Raw genomic sequence first — 27,820 nt, 5'->3', positions numbered from 1 at the left:
GCGTAACGCGCCACAATCTGGGCTGTTCTGACGCTGGCAGCAGGTGACAAAAACACATGAAAACCAGAAGCACGGATTTCAAAAGACATATTTAATTTCCTCCAGCTGATTCAAACGTAAAGGTTTTTGTTTGTTTGTTTGTTTTTTTCAAATTTACACAGCGCATTACTTCATTTTCTTTCATTCATATGTACAGGAACATGATTGCACATTTGAATTATATTCACATAAATGGTAAAAACTCAACTCTGCCTGAGATCTGCCCGTTTAAAACAAATAAAGACCCTGAGACAATCAACAAGAACTGGCCTATTCAAAGTCTCTAGACTCAGCTCAACATAAACTATACAATAATTTACGATATCTGACTAGCTTGAGTTTTTTCTTTTTTTTACAATCATTAGACTAATAAAAACAGCCCTGAATGATCACAGAGCTTCAGGGCCATGGACAGGGAACTCCTGGTACAGGAATTTATTGCCCAACTCCTCTAAATTGTCCTCCATCATACGCAGAAATGATCTGCTAGTTGTGCATTCTTCTGTCCCAAAACATCCCTGGGCTTCACTCTCCATCCTTATGTCGAACGTTACAGCACCAACACAGGAGAGACTCAGAGCGGGGAGGCGTTTGGTATTATTTAATTTCTCTAAAATCATTCTAAACTTGAAATTACTTACATAAAGCTTCCCTTTTCTGTGCATAGATACTTGCACAACTCTATGTACAACACATACAGTCGCGTTTTATAGTTTGTATAAAACTAAGAAGTCAGACGGATGTAAATGCTGTGTTTCGCTGTAACTACGTGGTCTAAAATAATATCGAAAAAAGAATACTACAAATATCTCTGTGGAATGCGGTGGTGGAAGAAAACCCCACTCCTCACTGTAGAAACCCCCTGGTGTTATGGAAGCGTAAATAAACGCAGATATTCCACAATCCAGCAGGACTGATGGATTTCAAAGACTAGAAGACACTTTACATTTCTATCTTTACAGTTGTACATGTAACAACAGTTTCCAAGTGTATTCCCGTGCAAACACCAGTTTACTTTTGCGGTTTCACTGCAAACACTTGTGTGGATAAAAAAAAACAACTTACTGCTAGCAGTCACTCTTGGTCAATGTAGTTGCAAGTCTACAGAATTTAATACGCATGTCTTTAAGAGAAGCTGTGGACCAGGAATGATGTGTAAAATACATCATCATGTCATTGTTCATGCTTTTGTGAGCTCTGTTTCAGGAGCAGCCCACCTCTAAGCCATCAGCATCCTTACAAGCTCTTTCTCTCTGCAAAGATGCCAATCCTTACCCCTCATGAAACATGATCCACTTTTTACACCGATGCTATGGTCCATGAGAAAGCAAATTACTGAGGTGTCAGAAGCCTGACGTGAGCCCGCTCAGAGGAGCGCACACGTGCCGGACTTCTTGTCATCATCTAGACCTCCTGCACCCTCCTTCCTGTTGGGATCACTGAGTTCGTCGTACAGTCCGGTGTCGATCATCTCCTGCTGCCAGGGAATGGGCACTGCGCCCGTACTGAACTCCTTGAAAAATTTATCATCCTTGGCATCGAACTCAATGCCTTTGATCTCGGAGAACTCTGCGATGTCGCCTGTATCCTTGGCGTAGACGACGTTGGGTTTGGGCACCCAGGGAGGGTCCACGAGCCCTGCCTCCAGGCGAGGGAAGTTGATTGTCTTGAACCACTCGTGCTTCCTCGGATCCTCCATGTTGTTCCTGTTAAAAGGAGAAAAATACATGTGTGAATTCATGTAGATCCAGAATTACCAAAAGGCTAATCACCGATGCTGAAACTTATGCCTGACGCCCTGACTAAGGATGATTTGAAGAGGCTATTGTTGAGGTAGCAGGGGTACCTTCTGTCCATCCCTAATAACTCATGTAAACCAGAAGAACCTGCTCTTACCTCATGCCCAGGCGCTCATCTATCTTCTTCTTGAGGAACTGCTGGATGATGTCCTTAGTGGCAGCATCAAAGCACTTGTGCTCCCACTTTGGCTCCTCATTAAGAATGCGTCGTTGGACCTCCTCCTTCTCCACTTTCTCCTTTTTGCTCTCAGGGCCTTTGAAAGGTGTGTAGCCTGCCACCATCTCATAGATACTGCAGCCCAGGGCCCACCAGTCCACTGATGTCCGATATGGTGTTTTGTTCAGGAGTTCAGGGGCCATGTAGGCTCCTGTACCAGCCTGGACAGCAGACATAAAAGGTAGGAAATTTAGAAATGTTGAGGTCAACATGATAAAAGTCGAGTCGAAGTCGAGATTTCTGACATGTCTGTCAATGAAAGCGTGACATGTTTTAGAGAATGTTGTTAGATCATGGAATACATTTCTGCTTAAGAGTATGCGTTTCCAAATGTATATATTGAACTGTCCAATGAAATACCACCTTTCATTCTCCTTCCCTCCTGCCTTTCTCCACCACTTCCCCTTCTTTTTATCTTTCCCTTTCCTTGTGTGACCCTGTTGCCAGCCTTAAAGCCAGGAGCCTAATCCTAATGCTAAGCCTACTAGCTGTCAAGAGTTGTGTGTGTCTGCACCCTGAGTTGTCCTGTCTCTTATATAAGGCCTGGCCATTTCTGGATGTTGTAGCCCCCAGCAGAAATGCATGCAGACATCCAAACACAGAGCCCATTATGCCAGCTAAAGAACATGCGCCACGGACCCGCGTTGAACTATTTCTGTTTGCCACCTCGAGTCAGTCAGTGCACATACATATCCTAACACCTTAAAGACTATTACTATCAGCCCAAATCATTCCTTTCTATTCTTTGCTCCACCCTCAGTGCAAAGCCATGCAGGTAGGCAATTGACCTGGAATCATTGCCAGTATCAATCCCCTCAAGAAAACGCACCTGCCTCTTTGCTCATACGTATATAAATGTAGACATTGATTGAGGACCTCACCATTTGTGCTATTTAAGTCTTTTGCACTGATGATTGGGATTACTGGACACCTTTGGCACCTCTAGATCTGTCCTTCACAAAGATTGAGTTGCCACACACCTGTGATTTGAAGGCCTAGTAGTTTTGTACCAGCACCATGTCACATATGATCACCCGGTCCACACAAAGGAGGAAAGCAGAGGCAACCTCTGGAATTTTTTGTCTCCTAGATGAAACTGATTGCAAACTATCATGTCTGAACATATGCAATGCAAGTTTTTCTTCAGTCTTTCAATCTAATCAGGGACAGACTTGTGTAATGCTCAGTAAGAGGATTATGGGACCAAAGCCAGGCTTGCCTGTAGGAGGTTAGCCCAGTCACTTTGGCTGACTGGAGAGCATCGCAGTGATCAATAATGAGCTTATTGGACTTTCATAGAGCCGAGAGCTTACTCTTTGCTCCTGCAAGTAAGTCCTGAACAAAACCAGTGGCAATATTGGTCTTCTTTTTTGACAATTGAGGTGAAAAATGTTGCTGACTAATATACTATCAGAATCTTCGATTGTTTATCTGTTAAATGCGTTTTTACTCAAGATTTTTAACAAATCTACCATTGTTTTCAGATATTAGTACATAATCTTATAGTATAGGCACCTACTCTGGTTCTGGTAAGCTGTACTTTTTCAGTTTTATCAGTGTGCCCTTCACTTGGGGACCCTCAATGAAGATGAGTTGATTTTCACAGCCGGATAGAACGAATAAAATCTCTCCCCTGAAGATGCTCAAAAAAGCATATGTGCTAGTGTATCTCAAAATGGTTGCCTACAAATGTTCAAGCTTTGTCCTGAGTGCTAAAGGATCAAATGAGTTATATAATCGATTGAGAGGCTCTAATTGCAAAGATCTTTAAACAAACCAGTAATCCCTGTCCGGATTTACACTGAAACTCTACCAAAGGGTGACAATATGTCTACATGCTGAAATGAGCTCAACCTTTTCTTTACATTAGCCGACTACCCAGGGACCACTGATCCTGGTTTATTTTGACTTTTTTGTTTCTTCAGAGCGTAAGCTAACAAAAACTACTGCCTTAACATCAGTCATACCATCCCATCCCATACAAGGGATGATTCTAAATAGCTTTCTGTTGTACAGTGTATCAGATGCTTTCTCAGTTCTTGAAACCACACAGCCGCAATGTTCGTCTACTCACCATCTGGGTGACAGTTTTTCCGGGAACGACCTCTATTGCCAGACCCAAATCTGAAAGTCGACACTGGCCTTGACTGTCCAGCAGAACATTCTCAGGCTTCATGTCACGGTATACAATATCCATGGCGTGGAGGTGCAGGATGCCGGTGGCGATTTGTGCAGTGTAGTGAACGATGCGTTTCATCTCTATGCCCTTGTCCACACCTTTGCCATCGTATCCTATATTGTAAATGTGGTACTTGAGGTCTCCTCCATTCATCAGGGTCATGACAAGGCACAGGTGAGTCTTGGTGTCATATGCATAGGCCAAGTTGACCAGAAACAGACTGTTGACCTTCTCCAAGATCTGCTTTTCTAAAAGGGCCATTTTTTCACCACCCTTCTTTTTCAGACGCTTTTTACACAACTTCTTGCAGGCGTACATCTGACCAGTGTTCTTGACCTGAACAGCACATACCTACAAGGAATAAAACATTGTTTGGAAAACATGAGGGTTTCTTCATTATGATAGATGCTTAGAACGTCTACAATTTCTAGACAGAACCAAAATGTCATCTTCTGGTATCAAGCTAACAGGTGTAGCTAAAGACCAATTTATCTATGTAGAATGAATGACCAAAAGCTTTTTTGTTTCTTGAACATTTTTCACACTAATGAACAATGTAATGTTTATTATAGAAGGTTTATAAGGTTTTATGGTTATGGTCTATATGTTCTGAGTTTGTGAAACCAAGGTCAAATTCTTTGTGCAAACAAACTTAGCCAGAACACTTACCGGTACTCTGATTGTGAATGTTAAACCATTTCATTAGTATCCCATTCTGTATGATATACTAATCATCAATTATCCAATTATCTATTGGCTTGGGCACAAGGCAATTGAAAAACTGGACGTAGGAGTCAACCTAACTTGACTCTTGCTAGCTGATCCTTAGCATCACTTAGCATCACTCTGGAAACTTGTTTTGCCCACATCTTAAACCAAACTTCTAATCAATATCAGTTTTTGTCTTTAGGTGGAAACATGACACAATCAATATATAGACTAAGTCATAGTAACCTCCAGTGTTTTGTTAAAAAATGGACAACATACTAATGAGGGCCATTTGAGGTAGCAGCTATAAGGGTCAGTCATGGTAATCCCTAACTCCAAATAAGTTCCCCAGGGGTCAGCTCTAAGACCTGTGTATGTGAATGTAATGCTAAGCCATTACAGGATAGTAGTGTTCATCTGATGATTTTGCGCACCTTTTATCAGTAATGGCAGATAATGCTCCTGTTTGACAAATATTTCCCTTTTTGAAATACCTGGATGGCTCAAAACAGATAAGTTTTAAATATTTGTTTTTGGGAGTCAATGGCTTCTTATTTTGGCCCTTATTTTCTGTCGGTTCATCAGATTTGATTCTGCACCAACAATATAAATTGTGATTTTATGGCTCATGCTTGTCAGTCAGCTTGAAATGAGGTTAATCCTCAAGTTCACATCAATGGCAATTTATTACGACCAAGAAATGCAAAAATGCCAGTACAATTTTAGAACTTGAATTTGGAAATCTCATAAAATGACTAAAGTATAAAAGATACATATCTGTATTTAAAAATAAGTTTTCATGCTTACCTCACCAAAGCCCCCTTTTCCCAGAGTCCTGAATTCGTAAAAGTATTTGTCACTGATGGGCTGCTTTTCGTACTCCTTCCACTGAAGGAATTTGTCAAAGAATTGGCTGGCCTGGTATTCTGTAAAAGGCTTGCCTTTCAGAAAATCTCTTACACCCTCCTGGACCTTGGTTTTCATCACCTCTTCAAAGTTGGCATCTGTAACAGACTTGCATTTTTCCGCAGGCTCCCCGGTAAGAAAGGTCAGGAAGGATTTGGAGTCAGCTTTGCAGTACTTTGTCATAATTTCTTGCCGAGCCTTCTCTTTGGTTGCACCTTCAGCGAGGTCCCAGTCATACAGCTCATCCAGGAACTCTGCAGCAAGTTTGAACTCGGGGGTACTAGACAGAAAATCACGGAAAAGCCTTTTCCCTATAGGCTGCCTTTCACAAATGAATGTAAAGTCCTTGTCGATGGCTCCTCTGACGGCAGCACACTGCTCCGGCTTGGGCAGAGACAAGCTCCGGCGGCGCTTTTTCATCTCCTTGTCATCCCCTCCTTGTGCTTTCAGGTAGGCCGTGTTGGCCACCAGGTTATCCAAGCCCCCCATGTCACACATCTTGGCGGTTCTATGTGTTCTGTCCCCCTACGTGACTGGCTTCTTCAGTGGCTTCCCAAGGATGCCCACTTGGAGTTTGTGCGTCTATGCGAGAGTGCACTTCTCTCCCAAAGCCAGCGTGCAAATGAGCTCCTGCACACAGCACACCTGCAAACCTAAGACACACTGACACACCCAGTAATTACTCATTTAGAATTAAATACCAAGGAGGGATTTTGGCTTAAGGATATTTGTGTGGTCTATTCAAGGATGCTGTACACGGAAAGGGAATCGTAAGCGTCTCTGTCGTAAGAGGCTTTGAAGACCTCTATATCTGTCCCTGATTTTTCAAAGTCTAGCAGTGGTCCTTTGGATTCTGTTGACCATGAAGATAACAGTGAGGTGCACAGTAAGATCAAAAGAAAGAAACAACCAGAAACATTTTTTTTGACATATGTCATGGATAAATTTAAATAAATCTAGTATGTCTATCTGCATTTACTTAAAACATGACAACTGCGAAATTGAATTGAATATTGTGTAGTTATTACCTCATGTTATCACAAGATATCATTTGCATGTGCGCAGATGGAATGGGAAAAGATCTTGGGCATCGTTACTTTCCTCCTGCCTGTCTCACCAGAACATGGACTTCAGTGAGCTCACTTCTAATCTGCTTGCCTTTTTTTTTTTTTTTCTATCTCCCCTAACACTCTCTCACCGGCAATATTTACTCTAACTCATCAATGGCCATCTCTTGATCACCGAAAAAGGAAGAACAAAAATCTGCAACACATTTCTAATAATACTGTGTTTTTATTGTCATAACGAAGACCATATTGAGTGAGATAATCTCCAACAACATCCTGGTGTGGAAACAAGCAGATGTTACAGATGTGACTAAAACCAGATGTTTACCTGCACTGACGGTCTGCAAACTGCAGCTCTGGAGCTGCATGTGGCTACTTGAGGCCCTAATAATTTTGGACAAAGATTAAGTAGAACAGAGCAGTTTTTATTGCATGTGAAATTCAATAAAAGTAGTCTAATAGCAGCTTTTCTATGTAGTTTGGTTCAATAGCTGCAGGTACAATTTCAAGATCAGTGAAGGTGCCACATTCACCTGTTACAACAGTTATGTACAAGGATAAAGCCCATGGCAATGTCCAGCTATGATATTCTTCAGGAAGGAGACCAGTTGATCATCCTAAAAAGGAACAAGGACTGAAAAGCCACACAGTGAGGAAGAATCCATTACTACAAAGGCAATACAAAAAAATGCTAAATTATAGTTTGAAATGGACTCAAGGAAAACACTTTACTGTGTTTTGTTTGGCCTTGGCCGCTCTGGGACTAGCCGTTAGCTTCCACCTTCTAGACCATTTAATAAGTCACCAAGATGGCCATCTACTGCATATCAGCTGCTTATCACCTTTTCATAGAACCTCGTTTTAAAATCTCTGAAACAATTTTAATTGTAAACCTTAGACGCCAATTAATATTTTATTCCTGTTTCTACAGGCAATCCCAACGCTTCGTCTATTATAATGTGTGGGCCAATTCAGGTCGATAAACCTGAGATAATATTAGCTAATCCTTTCTCAAACAGTCTCAAGCTGTCAGTGTCCTGCAGAAGATCAAAGGCTTTGCTTGCTGTCCACAACCACCAATGTAAGAACTTTTGACCCCCTCAAGTGACCTGGGAAGACTCCTCACAGATCACCCAGCTTCTAAAAACAGTCAGAGGGATCTGTTATACTTAAGGTCCTCATGAAACCACTTTACTGAAGAAAATAATACCAACATTTCCTTTTTTTTAATTTTTTTTTAGCTATTTCTTTGTAATTTCTCACTGGCTAAAAAAAAGCTTAAGAATATTTCGATCTAAGAGAGCCAGCGCCCAAGTCATTGAGTCAGCCATGACAGTGTGGACTTGTAAATGGATCATAGTGTCAGTGAAGCCCTTAAGCCTCCTGAGTGGATGAAAAGAGGCCATGAGTTTGATCTGTTTCTAGGTCAGGGAGGGAAGAGAACTGTAAGCTGAAAGCTCACAGATCCCTCCGCAAGTTTCACTTTTACCCCACACACGACTTCTGCTGCTCAGTTACTCTCCCACTGGATCTCGGTGCTTTCACAAGTCACTTAGTTACAACGGCTCACAGGAGAGAGTGGTTGAAAATAAAGATCTGTGCCAGATAAGTTCACAGGATTGTTTCCAGAAAGGATCCTCTTATCTTTTATTTCAGTTGGTTTTCATGCTTATCTAGTCGCCTGCTGCTTTAACCTTGGGGTAATTAACCTAGCTTGGTGGTTGGTGGAGGGTTGTTAGCAACGGTTAAGATGAGGGAACCACTCTGAGCTAGTGCCTCAGAAGATGTTATGTAGTCTTCACACCGTTTCACTCAATCCTCTTAAGCCCACCAGACAGCTCTACATGGAGAGGCAGCACACATTCCCAGCGGAGCAGGGAGCCGAATTAAAGGGATAGTTCAGGATTTTATATTCTGGAGGCTGTTAAAAGATTTTAAGCAGCCAGTCTCCTATTCAATTTCTTTTCTTCTTCTGTGTATGTTCTGAGATGTCATCTTTTAAATGTGTCCTGCACCACCCTCTGACTGGGAGTGTTATTGTCCCAGGTCATCACAGTTTACAAAAAAAAAAGGCTTCAGGATCCACAAGAGTCTCCAACAACTCCAGGAAAACCTGCTACACAGCGCTGTGCAACAGAGTCCTGTTGCCACCGGTGCAGAGCTTGCTCAGTACTGGCAGCAAGAGGGTGCAAGTGTATCTACATGCACAGTGCTTCACAATCTGCTGGAGAACAAGCCTGTTTGCAAAACGGGGAGCAAAGAAGCTTCTTACGTCTCAAGAAAAACATGGAGGACAGACTGATCATCTGCCAGTGTTTCTTCCCTTTTCTTTCAGTATAGTAAGACTAACTATTTCAGTGTAGAGGAAAACTGGAACCTGATCAAAAATATAAATAACCCTTACATGTTTGTAAACACTATATTTCTTCCAAATAAAGTGGAGGCAGGCGGGAACGCTAAGAATAGACCAGTCCATTAGCTTTGGCTGCTTGTGCCCCCTAGGGGGCTTCTTCTGAGTCCTAGACACCATTAATCCTATAAACACTCCTACTTTATGTGTCTCCTGTTCAGATAGGGAGGGAGATGATGTAAGTATTAAATACAAACAAGGCCAAAAATGTTGGCATCCTTACAGATTGTTTGACAGGGATGGAATAGTTGATGACAGTTTTAAACCAATTGTAGATCTGATTCTCAAGAAGCAATTATTAACTATGACACATTTAATATGAGAACATTCCTGAAGAAAGCTAAAAGGGGCCTTCCAAAGTGTCTGTATTGGTAAGACGCGAATCACAAGTTCAGGTGGGGAGTAAGGTTCTGCAGGCCTCAAACTGGAGAGTCAAACCTTAAAAAAAAGGACATTTTTTGTATGCGTTTACTGTGTTCTATGAAAATGTCCAAAATTAGCTAAAATACTGAGTGACCTACTCCCTCTGGTATACAAACAGTTTATATGGGTGAAAAATTTGCAAAAATGCTACAGTCAGGTAAAATGATGTCAATATTATATGGGCTATTACTATTATGTTGACAAACATGGACTTAGTCCATTCAATATGTTAAGTTTAGCAATTATATCAAAATTGACCAAAATGCTAATTTTAGCTAAACTGTTATTTGCATGATGGCTAGCATGTTTCCTAGTAACATACTCTATTTATTATGCCAACAACTTTATAAGCTAACTTTAGCTCAAATGCCACAGTTAGCTAAAATGATGTATATAGCATGTATCAAAATTAGTTATTTCATACACATTCATGACAGTTTAAATGCTATCATGAGCACGACGGCTCTAACTAGCATATTGACATCCAGTAACATACTTCATCTTTATGCAAACAACAGTGTATAGCTAAATTTAGCTAAAATTGCTATGACAGGCCACACTTACTATATTTTTAAATTGAATGAATTGCATCTTCTGAGTTATAAATTGTAAATTTCAATGTACATTAACATTAAAATTATTCCTGCTACTGTAAAGTAAGTCTCTTATGTGACTTTGATATAGTCAAACAAGTAATGTAGAAAAATCAAGAAAAACACGATTCAATTGAATCTAAGCAGATATTTAATCACACATGTTAGCAATACAACTATAAGAATTGAACTGAAATTTTAATGACGTTTAAGTCAGTCAGATTGGTTTTGTGCTCCCTCCCGCCCCCTGCTCAACTTCCCATTTTGAGGCAATTCTCAACCTCAGACAACTTGATGTTGTCCCTGAAGGGGTCAGCAAAGGAGTTTGATGGACTCATACTCCAACCTCTGAACCAGAGGTGGCATTATGGTCAGAGATGTTGTCAATGTGTGGATCAGTGTTGCCAATGTGTGGCTCAGCGCTGTCAAGGTTTGGATCTATGTTGTCAAAGTCTGGATCAGCTCCAGCACCAGCGATAATTTCCTCCTTAGAGCTTCCAGAGGAAGATTCCTGTAACTGTGTAACCTCATCGGTTCCGGGGTCTTCCTGTTGCTCCTCAGTCGTCTGCCTCCTGCGGCTGAGCAGCTTCTGCAGATGTAACTTGTTGGTGAAGAAAACGGTGCGCCAGCCTATTTCCTTCGCCAGAGATGCCACTTCGTCAGAAATGCTGCAGCAGCGGCGACGCATTGCCTGCTCCCAGAACTCCTCTGACTCGCACAGCTGAAGGGAAAAACACTTCAGGGTAGGATACAGCGTCGTAAAAGGAGGATATTCTACCTAAGAGATTTTGTGTTTTTCTGCAACTCACCTGCTGAAACTTGTGTGAGGTCCATGCAAGCTGAACCACATCCTCAAGCTCCAGAAAGTTTATTATCCGTAGGAGGAGGGAGTCAGACAGCCGATCAAGATAATTGTAATGGCCTTCGCACAAAGCCTTGGTGAACTCCAAGACATGATCTCCAAAAACCACTCTGACTTCTCCTGAAGGAGGAGGCCATAGTTTGTTTGTTTTTTCCAGATTATGTGCTTGATATTATTTAGTGCTTGACACAATTAGCAAAACCTTTTTTTTTAAAAGTCTATTGCAACCAGATGAAACACAATCAGAGACACAATGATTCTACAACAGCAAGTCTTATAGGAAATAAATCTCAAATGATCATTTTCAGCTAATCACATTTTAAATTAAACTGAACAACGTCCTCAGTGATAAAGGAGTGTTTACATGTAGTCGTTCTCGCTTTTGGCTCTTAATCTCTCACCAGATGGCAGGAGCTCCAATTCACCATGCAGTGTGTGATAGGCGGAGTGAAGAAGGTCTTTTAGTATTTTTGTGTTAAGATTCCGCACAGTATCGGTGATAATCGTTTTTCTGGCTACTTTTACTAAATGTTTGATATTGTTTTTTTTCCTCCTGATACAAAAATGTTGCCATACCAAAAAAAAAAAAAAGCAAATGTAAAGAATAGATTTGATCATAAAATATTAAAACATAAATGTAATCAAGTTTTTATACTCTCTAAATTGAGAGGAAGCACAAATTTTAGAAATTTGAAATCACCCAGAGACAACTCTACTAACCACTGTTCCATGACTAGTTTTGCCTTTTCTCTTTTGTTTGTTTTCCAGTTATGACAAAACATTTATTTATTTCCTCTGACTGTATTTTAACAAATCTTGATATGTAGTTGCCTTACTCTGTAGATCAGCGTCCTCCAAGAAGTCACTGAGAGACTCCTTCACCTCTCCAGGCTTGGTTTGTCTGTCCACCATTCTTGGGGAGATCTTCCACCATCTCCATATTATCTGGACACAGTCAGAGTAAAAGGAGCTCCAGTTCAAATGAGCGAGGAAAAAAAAACACACAGACTAGTTCTTTTTATTAAATATCAGTGAAGCCCCTTTTCTTCATCTAGACATTTGTGACATATGATGGAACATAAAAACTAAAGTCATGCACAAAAAGTAAGGTCTGTCCACATTTCCACATAAAAACCTACAGAAAAGGATAAAGGTCACTTAAAGAAATCTCAGAATTCTGATTAAAAATAAAAAGTCATAATTCTGGGATTAAAGTCTTTTTTGTCATTTGTATAACCTAACTATTTCAATTTTCAGAGAAGCTGAAGTTTTTTTTTTTTTTCAGTCGTTAACAATTATCACTGAAATTAACAGAAACGTATGCTTGCAGTTTATCTGTACGTTGTGAAACCTCGCATGAACAGGTTTTTCTTACATTAAATTACTGAATACAATTCACTTTTTGAAGACTTCTAATTCATTGAGACGCACCTGCTCTTTTTTGTTTACGAGCAGAAAACTAATGGAAAACTTGGAGAAAGTTTGTCTTGCAGCAGGTTTAGCTAACGTTCACTTTATGCTAGCTATTTCAATCGTTTCAACTTAAAAAAGAAAACAAAGGCTCTTCTGTGCAGTACACTGTAGTTACTTACTTCTGACTTGTTGACAAAAAAGTGATAATAATCTTTAATTGGCGGAGGACCCCGTCCACAAGTCTCAAATAATGGATCTGTTAGAAGCGACGCCATGTCGAGAGTGTTTAGGCGTTGCCCTGACAACGCCAGACTCAGTCGGGAAATGTCCTGTTGAGATTCAAGGATTTTTTTTTTTTTTATCATCATCATACCAGCTCACATTTTTATGTTTACAATACGAAATACGGACTCAAATCCCAACTTAAGAAACCTGATATACAAAGAATACACACACACACACACATATCTATCTATCTATATATTTATATAAATATATATAAATCAGTATACAAAAAGTGTATATACATATCTAGATAGATATCTATAGATAATTATATCTAGATATATCTATCTAGAGATTATATCTCTAGATAGATATATCTATATGGGTATATCTCTATATAGAGATAGATATATAAATTAGTGTGCAAGAAGTGAGATGAACCTGAAATTAGCTTCGTTAAAAGCTAATCTGTGTTATCAACTCATGCAGCGTGTTGCTCAAGCGTTATGTATGTCATCTGCTATAAAGACTTACAAGTTAGGCAGTGTAGTTAAAAATCTTTTAATTTATTTATACATATATTTATAAATGTACACATTTACTACCTCATCTTGTAAAAACAAGAAACTTTTTTTTTTTTTAAAAACATAACTGAAACCCAAATTGTCCACAGTCAGGGGGCTGGTCCAGTGATGTATGCAGTCCTGAAACTTTGCCTCAAACAAACCTAAACAATCTAAACAAACCTTCTTCTCCCTGCATTTTGCTTGTCTGATCTGATGCTTTAAAAACGAAGGCAAAGAGGACAGATTCAAAAAGAGGACAGTGAACACAACCCCGATCTCTCAGATGTTTAGTCAGTCAAATGCTGAGGATGTTCTGCTTTTAAAGTACAAGCCCCAACAAAACCGTGGGATCCTGACTTCATGTGTTCTGAGGTAGCCCAAACCGGATCACAAGCCTGAGGCCTTCAATAACAGTCTCTTTCTGCTGTTTTTATTCATAGAATATAGAGAATATCTGAATTATGATCCCCAAGTTACAAGAGTATACTTACCAACTTTAACAAGGACGTATCAGCTTAGGTAAAATAACAAAGAAATCCGACTAACACATAACCTTTACTTGGTTCTCATCTGTTTCTGCTCTAAGAGCCGTGTCTGTTCCTTTACCTGTGAGTAAAACATGACAGACTCCTGTCTGCCTCATAATCTACATAGTAAAGTTGCTGTGCACTGCCAACAGGCAAGGGCCTGGGGCCTTCAGTAAGACGCCCTGCCCCAACTGGTTGCTGAACAGAAAGACTAGCTTAGCTGTTTGGAAATATTTGTGTGAAGACAAAGACAGAACCACCCATCCTGAGGGCAACGCTGTTTTAAACCTACAGTTGGCGAGCTATGAATCTCCTCTGGTAAGCATCCACTACCTTAGCAGGTCAGCTAATAAGCACTTAATGACTAAATTTAACAGGTATTTACTATATATTTCTGCTTTAGTCCCTGTGGGACCATCATAAATATTCCTATTTCTGTCGAAACCAATATGTAGCAATTGTAGGAATTACTTTTCAGGTGAAATATGACTTAATTAGCTCATTAATTTGTGTAAATACAGCAAAACGTTTTTTTTTTTAAAACTTAATTTCATATGGTGACAGTCTCACACCGGTCCATGCCTAATCGACAATCATTAAATGTTGGCCTATTGTCTCAGATCAATGCCAAATTACATGAACCTGCTCTGAAGGTTACATATTATTTTATTTTTTAAAAGTCCTATCTATCAGACTAAAGCCTACTTTTATATTTCAAGAATCGCAGTAACGGAAACATGGCTTAATACAGGAAACCTGGTGCGAAAAGAAGAGTTCTTAAATGAACAAGAAAATAACAAATCCCTTTTTTGAACATGAAAAAACAAAAAACTATTTTATGACTGCTTCACTCTACCAAAAATGCGGATTTGGATGGAACCCTGTTAAAATGTAAACTGTTACCTATCTATTAGTTTGAAGTGATTTTCTTCCCTTTTTCTTTGTTTTTTTTTGTTGTCGTTTTTAAACACAAGGTTTGTGGTTACGCATCCTTGTTAGTTCAGTCCTTATTATACATTACATGTACTTGTGTGTGATTACAAATAGTGATATGCACAAAGCTTACAGTTAGAACGGAAAAAAATATTAAAAATAAAAAGCATACAATAATGGAATATAGTCCAGACAGTACATTTCCCCCATAACTGTCCCTTAGTCCTAAATATATTCCTTTGTACTCCTTCATAGTGTTGTAAACTTCTTTCATGGAGAAAAAAATAGATAAGTCTTTTCTTAAGAAATGTACTGTCACTAGTTGCGTGACGGAACAGGTGCGTTCAGTATGTGCTGCATGCTGCCCTCTGGTGGCCGAAGCCAGGAGTTGTGCTACAGGAAAGGGTTGGTGGATGAACCTCCAGAGGGGAACGGCCCCGCTGGCGCTCCGGCCTGAAATAAAAAGAATTATCCAAGATTAGGTTCCTGCGGTTTGACCCTGAAGTGCAAACCGCTTCAGCAAATCACTAAACACAACTACGAATCGAAAAACACAAGAAGAAAAGTGATGTCGTCCCATTAGCAACGTCTCAGGTCTCCCATTGGGATTTACCTCTTCTGTTTAGTTAATGTTGTCGTGTTTTCTTAAGTTGGCATTATGCTTAGCTAATGTCATTGTGTTTTTCAATCTTTAGTTGTGTTTAGCAATTTGTTGATGTGGTTTGCACTCCAAGGCCACCGTAGATTCCACAACATCAACAGAAGAAAGACCCCTGGTAGGACTGGGTAGTTATGAAGAGAACTGCGGAAAACGCGGGACAGAGCATGCTCACCATAAATGGGTTACTGGTCATGCCAGGAACAGCCATGGGCTGCCCAAAGGGCGTAATAGAGGGCTTGTTCTGACTGTAGACTGGAAAGGCGGGCCCTAAAGGGGACAGAGAGGAAGGAAAATGGCTTCACTTCACAGAAACACATAAATATTAAAATGATTTAAACCACAATACTCAATGATTCAAAACTCTGAAAGAAATGGGGAAAATAAAATAAGAGTAAAAACTTTGGGATATTCTGTTGCATTTAGGTGTAAACAGAGCCTTGTTGACAAATGTTGGTATTTTTTTTTATTATATTATTGGTCAAAAACAATAACTCAAAAAGCTTTGCACCCTAAATGCAAACCTTTAGTAACTGTGCAGCAGCTGCCAAGAGATAAACAACAAATCACTGTCCATCCAGACTTTCATTTATGATCAAGTAGATACAAGATACAAGGCAGGTACTATACAGGTACAGTACTGTGTGAGGTCAGAGGGGACAGGGCACTAACCATTAGACTGAGGGTGGTAGGCCCCAGGCTGGGAGTAAGGAATGGGGGCCTGGCCGGGGAATTGCTGCTGGAAGTTTCCGCTGAAACTGGTCGGAAGGCAGTAGGAAGACGCATTCCCAAAGCCGGCGGGCATGCTCATAGAGCCAGTACCAAACGAGGCTACGAAACACACACATCATGTGTGCACAGCGACGGTACACACATACCCACAACACGCACACACACAGATACATTAGATACTTAGCATATGCTACTTGTCAATGTAACCGAGTTACATTAAAATTCCACTAGTATCTAATCAGAAACACAGAATAACAAAGGTTTTCATGTTTTCTAAATGTTCTCACCTGCGGCTGGACCTCTACCGTTGGCCTGGAAGGGGTTGGAGGCCATGTCGGGGGCTATCGCTGCGGCAACGAAGGGATTTGTGGATGGCACCGCTAAGACGAAACAGTCATAAAAATCAGCCTGTACGTTATAAATCAATGAACGGCTTAGCAACAATAAATCAATGAACGGCTTAGCAACAGGATCCTCTGTTGCTGTTGTGTCAACCTTCCAGACCTTTCAGGTCTTCTGGTTATGGGTCAACAGAACCAGAACCAAACATGGAGAAGCAGCATTCATTATAGGAGCTACAATTAACCTGGAACAAATTTTCATAAAACTGCAAAACTACTTAACAGTCGTAGGCAATGAATAAATAATAATGACCTGCCAAAACATGGATCCTTTAAATCAATTCTAAACCCACCTGTTTAGAGCTGCCATTCAGTAAAGAGGCAGTATTATGTATTTTCCAGCCACATAGTACAATTTCAGAGCATAATAAAGTTCCCTTCAGTTGGTACAAAAATGCTGCATATATGAAATATGGCTTAAAAAAATTTACTTTGTAATTTAACATCTTGAAATCTTTAAAAACTCCTGCTCTTTCTGAAACTCTGCCTTTAAAAAGTCACAACAACAAAATTCCTCTATTAACCCTTTAGCATCGTCTTTACCAGCGTTTCACTGAGAAGTAGCTCCTATAATGAGCTCAACAGATGTGCAGTTCCACCAGATGTTTGCTAATTGTTGCTGGCTAGTCTGAAGGAGCTGAGTGGGGGAGTTGTGGGTGAGGGCTGCTCTGTGAGGTGGAAGCTCAGAAGCTTGGAAACTGCAGCTCTGAGGACTGAGGAGGAGTTTTGTCCTCAGTGGCGGAGCGAGGTCCACCCCAGCGTTATACACAGCTGAACAGTTGCCATTGGAGATTAAAGAATTTCTCAAACACGCATTAAAGAATCAAAGAAACACTCCAGGTATTGTTTTTGATAACATGATGCAAAACTAAAAAAAAGTTGATTTTAAATAATACTGCCCCTGTAATAATAAGTGTAACATTTATCAATATATCTTTATGTGTATTTGATGATTATTATTCTTGATTTTAGTGATGGCATTTGATAAAATGTAATGTTTGTTGCTAGTTTCATAATTGTATTATGTTTTTATGGTGTCAATTTGAATTGCCTTGAAATGCCAATTGAAAAAAAAAATTATATATATATATATACTATATATATATATATACACAGTATATATACGTATATACAGTATATAAAATAAAATTCAACTTTGTAATCAAGACTGAAACATTAATGGGCCACCTCCAAAGCCGGGCTGCATGTTGGCCATCACAGGTTGGTTCTGAGCTGGCGAGGAACCAAGGACAGGTCCAAACATGGCCCTGTAAAAACAAAACACAACATGATACATTTTAAATGTCTGTTTAACAGTTATAGGCAATAAATAAATAATAATGACCTGGCAGAGAAGGAGTTAAAGCATGATTGTCACATCACTAGGCCTGTTGCAATTCTAAACTTATCTGGATGATAAATTGTCACAGAAATTATTTCGATAAACAATAATATTGTCGTTTTGAGAGCATTTTCAAGTAATATAATAACAATAGAATAAAGATGCAAGTGCATACTCTCAAAGATAAATACACTTTAATTTATGACATTTAGCAATAGAACTAGAAGATTTTTTTAAATATCCCAAATCACAAAAACAAAAAATAAAATGGAGATAAAAACCAAACATAACCAAAACAATAAAGATAATGCATTAAGATGTCTCTGTAAACATAATTGTCCTTCAAAAAATACTAACCATTAGACTCACACTGGTTAAAACAAGAAAAGACACCATTCAGTACTGTGATCATGAAGCTCATTTAAATTCATCATACTGTTAATTGCTGTATTGTTTAATACAACGGGCTTACACATCACAACTGTAAACTTTAAGATTTTAGTTCATTAGATTCTGACACAGGGATTTAAAAAACCTTTACAAATAAAACATTGAAAGGTAAGACAAAAATATATTTTTATGAAGGACTCAGAGAATATTAATGAAGAAAGTTTATGGACATATTAAAGACTTTGAACATGTCAGCAGTCGGATGTGAACGATGGTGCTCCGGTCTGATGAGAAAATTCAAGTTTATAGTCTAGTATGTGGTGAAAACGCAACACTGCAAACAAACCATCCCCATGGTGAAACACAGTGGTGGCAGCTTCATGCTGCGGGGAAATATTTCTTCAGGAACAGCGGGGAAGCTGGTTGTTGGACGGAGGAAAAACAGGTTGAGCTACAAGCTGAATGCGAAAATAATTCTGAACTCTGTCAGATTTAGGTTAAAAGTCATATTTTAATTTCATCAACATGCGTCTTCCCACTGGAGGTAACATTTAGGAGGAGTCAACCCAGAGTCCCAGCTTGAATCTCAGAGAATCTGTTAAAGGCGCTAAAGATTAATGCGATGGCAAGGAGTCCTTCTAACGTCGTATGAAAATATGCAAAACGTTACTCAGCTTAAGATTGACACAATAAGCGATTGATCAGTTAATTACATGATAAATGAAACTGAGCTTGATCATTTTCATTCTTATGCTTAATATGTTTTGAAGGGCAATTTTCTTTACAGAGACTTCCAAAACCGTTTTATTTATTGCTATCGGTTGTGTTTTATTCGGATATTCAAAATATTTTCCAGTTCCAGAGGGAAATGTTCTTAACAAAACTTAAAGTTTATTGGTCTTTGAGAGAGCAAACTTGTATTATTATGCTGTTATCATCTTACTTGAAAATGCTCTCAAAACAACATTATATTTTAACGCAATACTTACTGGGACAATTTATTGTTCAATGAAATTTGTTATTGTGACAAGCCAAATTGCTGTAAAGCCAATAAATGTTTTCTTTTCATAGACTGAGAAGAGTATAAATATTTTTCATCATGTCATTTTTTTAAAATATTTGATATAAATGACATTTTATGTTGTTTTGAGAAGTCTTGTCTCACTTCCTAGTCAGAAACAAACTTCTTCTTATCTGGACAGCCAGAGCAACAGTAACATAGTGTAGATTAAATCATAATTCATGTTTCAGAATGGCCTAGTGAAAGTCCAACATAAATCCACTGAAGAATCAGTGGCAGAACATCAACAGTGATGTTCACACAATCCAACCAACCTAACTGAGCTCGGGCCTTTCTGCAGACTCTGGGTGTGGACAGCTGCTAGCCACTTCCTGTGTGTGTATGTGTCGGCCTCTCACCCCTGCATGTTGCTGCCTGCGGTGACAGACGAGCTCAGCTCACTGTCCAGCTCGGCCAGCGCAGCGTAGCGGTCCTCTGTGCACCTCGCTGCCTGGGAATGAGCTGAAACGGCACTGGATCTGGAGGGAATTGGCACACCTCCACCTTTCAAGGAATATTAGCACTGTGTCACAAAGCATCACAAAAATGTGCAAGAAAAGCCCCCCAAAAATGTAACTGTTACTATAAAAATTAGGGTGCACCGATTGCAGTTTTCTAGCTGATCACCAATTTTTTATTTTGTCTGAAAAGACAACTGAATATTGATATGGTTACCTACTTACACTATGTTCATGTAAAAAGATAACTTTTTTTTCTTATACTTTAAGTTGCACAGGTTGCAGTTTTATGGCCAATCAGGGATCTTCAGAAAATCTGACCTGCCAATTACGATTTTTTTAGTCTGAAGAGTTGCTAAATATTTTAGCAAAGTTACTAACTTGGCAACAGTGTAGGGCTGTTGTAAACAAATATTTTAGTAATCAAGTAATCTATCGATAATTCTTACAAATAATCAAGTAATCAGATTTTAAAAAAATTATAAAATAAAATATTGATAAATTTGGCGTAACACTGATGTTACTATCGGATATCAATATCAGTCCAATTATTCATTTTTGAGCTTCCCTAACAGTTACTTTTTTGTAGTTTAGAAAACTAACCTGTAACAATAATAGCTCACTTTCTAAGTTAACTTGAAGAAAAGTTATACAAAGATCTGAAATCATATTCAATTTAATAATAAAGAGGCAGGCTCACAAATACGCTTATAAAATATGTCTGTGCTCCAGCTCTTAATTTATGTATTCATCTTCAGTGAGTTTAATAGATGAATTCTCACCTTACCCCATACCTGCCAAGCTTTTTGTTTGAGAATATGGGAAATGTCCCTGGAGTGGGGGGGCTTGGGGTGAGGGACAGGCGAACGAACCAATGTAAGATGGGGGTGGAGAGAAGGAAATAAACCAGGGGACAGACGAACGTAAGTCCCTGGGGGAAAGACGACTGGTAGACCAGGGGACGAACGTAAGAACAGAGTGGGGGGGCAATACAGGATATTTATGGCACCTTCGTTCGTCACACTAAGAAACTCATCTACCAGCCATGTACCGCCACGATGATTTCCGCCACCAGTTTGATGATATGAAATTTATTGTGCGGTTCGTCCATAAAGCTACACTTACACTGTAACCATCAACTACTCAGCCGCCCGCCGTGTTCAGTCTATCCGCTTATCTGTATAAATACTCCTGCAGTGCTCTTCCCGCCGTTCGCTCTGAACCAGCAGCTCCCGGAGGAGAAAGGCTGCCGTACTCCAGGCATCACGCCAGTCATTTTAAGGATGCTTATTGGTTCCCCAAAACGATGAAAACCTGGGCATTATCATTAATCAATAAAATCCCCACGGGCCGGACTTGAAAATTGGACGTTATGCCGCTAACACTTAGCTTTCGTCAACAACTCAGAGGCGGAAGTCAGAGCTACGTGTAACGCAAATAATTTTCCGGCAGGAACACGGTGCGCTAAAAAATAAAACATAAATTAACAAAGCTTCGAGGCAGATAAATTTTTCTCAAGGAATTTTAATAATCGAGGTACTCAAATCATTTGAGGAATCGTTTCAGCCCTACAACAGTGGGTTGACTGTTGTTAACTGCACATGTTAATCTGGTGATCTGATCTGGTGATCTGAACGTGATCTGGTATCAGATCGCTGTCTCTCATGACAGAGCAAACAGGGAAAGTGGCTAATTTTCAGACCTTTGCCGATGTGGATAACATTGGCTTCACGTGGAAGTATGAGTCGATCATCCAAAATTGAGGAAATTGGGGCCAGTTTGTTAGCTCCTAATAAAAATGTACAAAAAAAAGATGTAAGCAGGTTTTTCTCCTTTCTTACTGACTAGGTCTGATACATTGATTTTAGTTTAAAGATCTAAAGTTGGGGGGAGCTTTCACTGAACATTGCTAAATACTGAGTGCATTTGGAAGACATAAACATAAAACAAAGCATGAAGAAACAAAGCAGAATGGTGAAGGGAGAAAGGTGATGGGGAAGGTGATACCTGATGAGGGAGGTGATGTGCTCAGATGGGATGAAATTGCAGTGTTTCCAAATGCTTCAAAGTTGGCAAAGTTGGTGTTTGAATTACCCTGAGGTGCTGCAGCCATGGGAGAAACCATAAGGTGGAAAAAAGGGTGTGGAAATAATAATAATAATAATAATAATAATAAAAAAGACACGGCAGGAAATTGTATGGGGTAATGGATGAACGAAGGAGTGTGTCGGGTGCAGACTTACCCGACTGGCTTGGAAAATGTGCAAAATTGGCAAAGTTGGTGGAGGGGGGGCCAGCTTGAGTAGGAGGAGCGGCGAAAATATCTCCGCCCAGATCCGAGAGCAGGTCGAACTTCTTCTCCTGGGCGGTGCTGTGGGCCTGTGGGCGGCTGAGCCCTGGGGACTGGAACACACAGACACACAGGACAACTGACCACCAGAACCCACAAGGGACGGGACTTTACCGGCCTGACTCAGCCGCAGTCGCTGGGCCTACCTGGCGTAGTGGCGTTTTGTTGAGCTGCAGGGTTTTCAGGGGCTGAACCTCCGGGGTGCTGCCGGTGCTGCTCGCCGACGAGCCCGACACCGAGCCCTGAACGCTCGCTACCGCCTTCGCCTGGTCTGGAGGAACATACCTGCAAAACACACACAAACACACCCCCACACGGCTTTACTCCCCGGATTTTTCACTTTCACTGCATTTCCTCCTTAAAACCTTTTACTTCCTGCCATTTCTCATACAACAATATTTCTTTAAAAGGTTTTCCACAAACTACATGGTAAGAAAAAAGGAAAAAAAGCAGACACGTGGAGAAAGTAGAGACTTTATGCTGACAGACTGAAACATATGGTTAAAGATTTTTGGCAGAGGGAAGTAACAATTAGACGGCAACACTTTCTTCACACCACAGCTGACACTGATGAAGCAAGAAGTGTTGAGTCATCCTGGGCTAGACCTTCATGGCACGGCATAATTGTAAAGTGGACTTAAAATAATACATAGTATCCAAACATTTTTCTTTCCAGAAAATAAAAGCTGAAAAGTTTGGTGTCCATTTCTATTTAACCCCCTGAGTCAACACTATGCAGAATAAAATATTCCATTAATGCACAGCAGTTTCATTCATTCGTGAAAACAGATAACAGGTAAATGCCGAACTCTAGCTAATGACTTGGGGTTTTTTTTCATTTAGACCTTAATTATATAATTTTTTCGTTAACAAATATGGTTAAAATGAAAAAAAAAAATAGAATTCAGAAAATAATAAAATTTGATAGATTTTATAGGGCCCTATTTCTGTTCTTAGTGACGATAATAAATACAAAAAACTCACATAAAGATAATAGGAAGAAACAACATTTAGGATAATCTTGCTTCTTTTCTACTTCTTTATTCTAATACAAATTGTGTTTATATTTGAGCAGGTAAAAGTAAAACGTATCTCTATTTTAAAATCGAATTGAAGGTTTTATATCAACATTTTCTGGCCCTCAATGAGTGGTGGGCATATAGTTTATCATTTTTTTATTGAAAGTAACTTATGCTAAGAAAATTGATTTATCGTTATCTTGATGAATTTCCATTAATGTTGTAAAAAAAAAAAAATGATATTGGAAATTTTATATTTATGATTTTCTCCACTGTTTCAGAACTATTGGTAAATTTGAAAATATGATTACATGTAGTTAGTGTGTCTAGTTTAGTGATATAAATCAAACTTCTTTAACTGGTGTCTTGAATTATTTAAAATGGGAACGTTTTTCAAGAATGACTATGATTGCTAAAAATCCTAAAAAAGAAAGAGACGTTTTGTATCATCATTTTTATCGTTATCACTATAATATCACAACATATTGTGGTAAAATTCAAAGTCCACAGCACCCAACAGTTTTGACCCACATGGCAAAAACTTTGGACCCTGATTTATGACATGCATTGAATTTGTGTTTGTGATGAGACAAAATGGGAGGGCCTACCATCTTTTCTTCTCATACTTTTCCTGAAGAAACTCCTTTACTTTCTGCGGTTCTCGGAAATCTGGAACAACTGATGTCCTGTCGTCGTAAAGGCCCAGCCAGATGTGTTTACAGACCTACAGGGAGAGGGGGGCACAGAGAGAAGGGTTGGGGGATTGAGGTGGGGGTGGAAGGAATGACAGAGGTGAGAGAAAGTGAAGTTAGTGGAGGGGGCAGGAGGAGGGAGAGAAAAGGAATTTTAAGGAAAAAAAAGAAGAGAGAGAGGAATCTTAGGAAGTGAAGTTAGGACATCAGAAAACGCTTAGGAGGGAAGACATGCAGGGCACCTCGTTGCCGTGTTTCTGTAGGAACTCTATTTCCTGTTGTGTGAACGTGGTCATAGAGATGGACTTCACTCTGTGGGGGGGGTTCAGTCCTCGCCTGCGGGGAGGAGAAAGGAGAGCTTTACGTTAGCTGAAGAACAGCAGGAGCAACTTTCATACATGAAACACACACACACACACACTCCACCTGCATTCAGTGCAGCCTCAGCATGTCAGGTTGAAATCCCAACGATTGCAATGCCAAGAAGGCAGTTTCTAAAAATAACCTGACCTCTGTGTTAAGAGGTGCAGGTGTGCTGCTGAACAGAACGCCACGATTCACAGAAGAATCTTTCAGCCTAGAGATTTGATTCAGAAACTGGTTTTAATTCAGAAACCAATTTTTGCCAAGCAAATAGAGAATTTATTTAAAACTATTCTATAAGCTTCCGTTCCATGCTTTATTAAATTCCATCAGCCAATAGTTAAGCAAAATAGGTTTATGCATAAAGTTTTTTTTTACTTAAATTACTAGTAATAGGTTAGCTTAGCTGCCTGGCTTCTTCTTAATTTAAAAAAATGTATCAAAAAATTATTCATAGTGTAATTTTACAAAAAAAATTAAACAAACAAAAATGGACTTTTAAAAAAAAATATATTGTGCAATTTGAATCGATTCACTATAAAACAGATTTTTTTTTCCCGGTCAGTTCCACTATGAAGCACAAATGCAGCATTTCGTTTTGATCTCATGGAGCAAACAGAGCAAACATGTCAGATCAGCTGACATACGAACCTCATCAGGTCTGCCATTATCACCAGGACGTGTTGGCAACATTCGGACGACTCTGTGGTGGGCAAAGGCTTTAAATCTATCTGAATTATATCTTTCCTCTTCTCATCCTAAATAATCTGGTTGTTGTTTACACTTTCAAAACAACAACAGTGAGGTCGCATATAATGTCACAACATCAAGTCGTTGGCCCGTGAAGCCAGCTTGCTATTATACAAGTTAGCTAATGAGGGGCTGGGACAACTGCAGAGGTGTAAGAGAGGTGGGCTGACTTCAACCCTCCTCTTTCACAGAAACGGCAAAAAATGCGGCGTAAATTGTTTTGTGAAAGGAGCTTTGCTCACATCAGAAGGTGTTCGTATGTTGTAAAGTTAAAGGGCCAGTGTTAAGTATTTTTCAGCCATATGGTGCCATTTTATAGCATAATCAAGTAACTATGTCACCTTCAGGTGTTATAAAAAAGCTTTTTATATATCAAAAGAAATTTGACTTTGTAATTTAGTGCCTTGAAATTTGGCTTCTGTCTCTTTAAAAACTCCTGCTCTTTCTGAAATTCTGCCATCAGGAAGTCAACACAACATCACTCCTCTATTAACCCGTTTTTGCCAGTTATGGTTTTTTTTATTTGGTATGAAAGAATACATTTGGTACTACGGTAGATTTTACAAAATTCTTCCCGCGTCATTCACGCACCCGTTTAATCTACCTACTTTAAAAATCATTAGTGCATACAAAATGTTAATGTCTTCATACTTTTTTGTCATTTCTTGTTGTTTTTTTTTTTGTTAAAGCAAAGAATGTAGATGTTTTGTAATTATCCTCGACATTTCAACCGTAAAATCCAGCGATTTGTACAGTAACTTATGTCTGTATTTTAACGGGATTGGAAAAGAATGATGTAGCATTAAATTAATCAAAACCAGATGAGCAAAAACATAGGTTAAAAATGTTTTCAACCTTTTTAAAACAGGTTAAAAACATTTAACTTGTTTTAAAGTTCTCTGCAGCTCTGAGGAGAAGCTTCGTCCTTGAAAGCGGAGCTAGGTCCAACCAGGCGTTTTGCACAGTTCAATGGTTGCCACAGAGATGAAACGTTCTCTCAAATATGCATGAAAGAATCAAAGCAAAACTTTGGGTATGTTTTTGATGAGGGAATAACATTATGTCATGATGTAAAGCTAAAAAAGTCACTTTTACATCATCCTGTCCTTGACAAGACATTGCGCAGACATGTATGTATGTAGAGAAAATTGAAATCTAACACAATTTAATTAAATGTTGTTATAACTCGTATTAACTGGGCGTCTACAGAGAAACGTGGATGATGATGCTGTGGGCGGGAAGGATCTCTGGTAGCAGTCACTGTAGCAATAAATATGAAGAAGCCTCTGACTGAAGACACTGACTGACATGACATGTCATATCTGGGCAGTAGAGAATATATTTCCAGGATGACATCATGAGCTGTTAGCAAGAACTACCAATCCACCTCATTTGCTTTTGCTGCTCCTATTTAAATCTGCCTGGCTCTCCAGTTGGAAAGGCGAGTAGAGAGAGGATAGAGTCGGAGGTTTGTTTCTTCTCCACTATGATCGATGGAAGAGATGGTTTGAACTTCCTCCTTTTCTCTCTGCCTCCATTCCAGCTCCTCTGGGATTTGGGGGGGTCATAGTTCAAGCATTATTTGAGCTCTTGAGATCTTAATCAGCTGTTTAAAGAAAGAAACAGCTGATTACAGCTGGTTGTTACTATCCACAATTGTCCTGAAGTTTAAAAAAATTAATTAATTAAAGCAAAACCCAAATTCCAGCTGAACAGCATTAATAAGCTATCAGCCGAACACCTGGAGGTTTTCGGGAGTTCACAACAACGTTATGGATGTTAACCTTGAGCACCGAGGCAGTGTGAGTCAGACATCAAACAGTGAGCCTACACACAAGTCAGGGCATCTCGTCATGCTGAAGGGTGGCTGTAAACAAGCCAATCTGCCTCTTGGAGGACCATAAAGCCCAGCCCAACGGCCCTCCGGCTGAACCGGAGGGAGCGGCGGCATTACCTGTCCAGTCTTTCCCACTAGCTAATGAGCTAACGGTATCGGACCTCCCGGGAGCTTCGTGTCGACAGCTGCTCCTCGTCGCTCCACGGCGGTTGCTATAAACAACAAATAGAGCGCGAAAGCCAAAAGGAGACACTCACAGGATCCCAGAGCAGGTGGTGCAGACGAAGGAGCCCACTGTCATGTTGACGTAAGTCGGGCCGCGCTGGTCACAGTCGAAGCATTTCCTATTCGCAGGCAGGCTAGTCATTTCCCGAAGCATCTTTAGGTGAGTCTCCTCCTGCTTTCGCTTCGCACTCGTCGCCATGGCGAGAAAATAGGGCAGCTGGTATCACCGAGAGAAGTTTGGTCAAATGGCCCGGCGGCGGAGTGCGTTTCTTCGGGGGCAGACTCGCCGCGTCTGACGGCAGGGAACGGGGAGACACCTTGCTGAGGTCCAGCGGGGAGATTGGGCGACTGACAAACTTCTTCTTCTGTAACTGAAACGTCGACAAAACCCAACCCCTCCCCCAGAGGCTGCGCCATCTGTCGGTTTGGAATGCTGCCTTGTGTTTTGTTTCACAATGGCAAGAAAATGATCAAGGGACATAAGTGCCAAAATGCAATAAATAAGTATTCATGTATGTAATAATTTGTAACAAAATAGTGAATTTATTAAGTACAGCTTTACATTTCAAGAACCAAAATTTAATAAATTAAGTTGTAAATAAATATTAATCTCTGTAATAATTTCAATAAAATGGTATATTAAAATACAACTTCCAAACTTAAGAACATCATGTTA

The 27,820-nt window shown here is 39.8% G+C and overlaps 3 protein-coding genes across 4 annotated transcripts; all 3 read right to left on the bottom strand.

Annotated features, from left to right (window-relative positions):
- Window positions 1-70: 70 nt before the first annotated feature.
- On the bottom strand, window positions 71-9,551 carry grk7a (G protein-coupled receptor kinase 7a). The gene is made up of 4 exons (XM_032565426.1): window positions 5,750-9,551; window positions 4,130-4,585; window positions 1,936-2,216; window positions 71-1,745 (listed from the first exon to the last, which is right to left on the bottom strand). The coding sequence occupies exons 1-4, from the start codon at window positions 6,344-6,346 to the stop codon at window positions 1,406-1,408; spliced, it is 1,674 nt and encodes a 557-aa protein (XP_032421317.1). The 5' UTR covers window positions 6,347-9,551; the 3' UTR covers window positions 71-1,405.
- A 923-nt stretch (window positions 9,552-10,474) lies between these two features.
- fbxo36b (F-box protein 36b) lies at window positions 10,475-13,102 on the bottom strand. The gene is made up of 5 exons (XM_032565489.1): window positions 12,796-13,102; window positions 12,040-12,148; window positions 11,151-11,323; window positions 10,784-11,062; window positions 10,475-10,741 (listed from the first exon to the last, which is right to left on the bottom strand). Exons 1-5 carry the CDS (start codon window positions 12,985-12,987, stop codon window positions 10,676-10,678), a joined length of 819 nt encoding a protein of 272 aa, XP_032421380.1. The 5' UTR covers window positions 12,988-13,102; the 3' UTR covers window positions 10,475-10,675.
- Window positions 13,103-13,483: 381 nt separating this feature from the next.
- agfg1b (ArfGAP with FG repeats 1b) lies at window positions 13,484-27,570 on the bottom strand. Of its 2 annotated transcripts, XM_032565445.1 has the most exons (12): window positions 27,177-27,570; window positions 24,212-24,305; window positions 23,886-24,001; window positions 22,405-22,543; window positions 22,152-22,311; window positions 21,916-22,011; window positions 19,810-19,954; window positions 17,847-17,926; window positions 16,545-16,637; window positions 16,198-16,356; window positions 15,701-15,795; window positions 13,484-15,320 (listed from the first exon to the last, which is right to left on the bottom strand). In XM_032565445.1, the coding sequence occupies exons 1-12, from the start codon at window positions 27,341-27,343 to the stop codon at window positions 15,261-15,263; spliced, it is 1,404 nt and encodes a 467-aa protein (XP_032421336.1). In that variant the 5' UTR covers window positions 27,344-27,570; the 3' UTR covers window positions 13,484-15,260. The 2 variants fall into 2 exon arrangements, with proteins under 2 accessions (XP_032421336.1, XP_032421338.1); XM_032565447.1 differs by lacking the exon at window positions 21,916-22,011 and having other exon boundaries at window positions 27,177-27,343.
- Between the last annotated feature and the right edge of the window lie 250 nt (window positions 27,571-27,820).

The sequence above is a fragment of the Xiphophorus hellerii genome, chromosome 6 (genome assembly GCF_003331165.1).
Source record: "Xiphophorus hellerii strain 12219 chromosome 6, Xiphophorus_hellerii-4.1, whole genome shotgun sequence".
Taxonomy (NCBI): Eukaryota; Metazoa; Chordata; class Actinopteri; order Cyprinodontiformes; family Poeciliidae; genus Xiphophorus; species Xiphophorus hellerii.
Note: the sequence above shows the minus strand (reverse complement) of the source record. Positions and strands in the feature narration are given on the sequence as shown.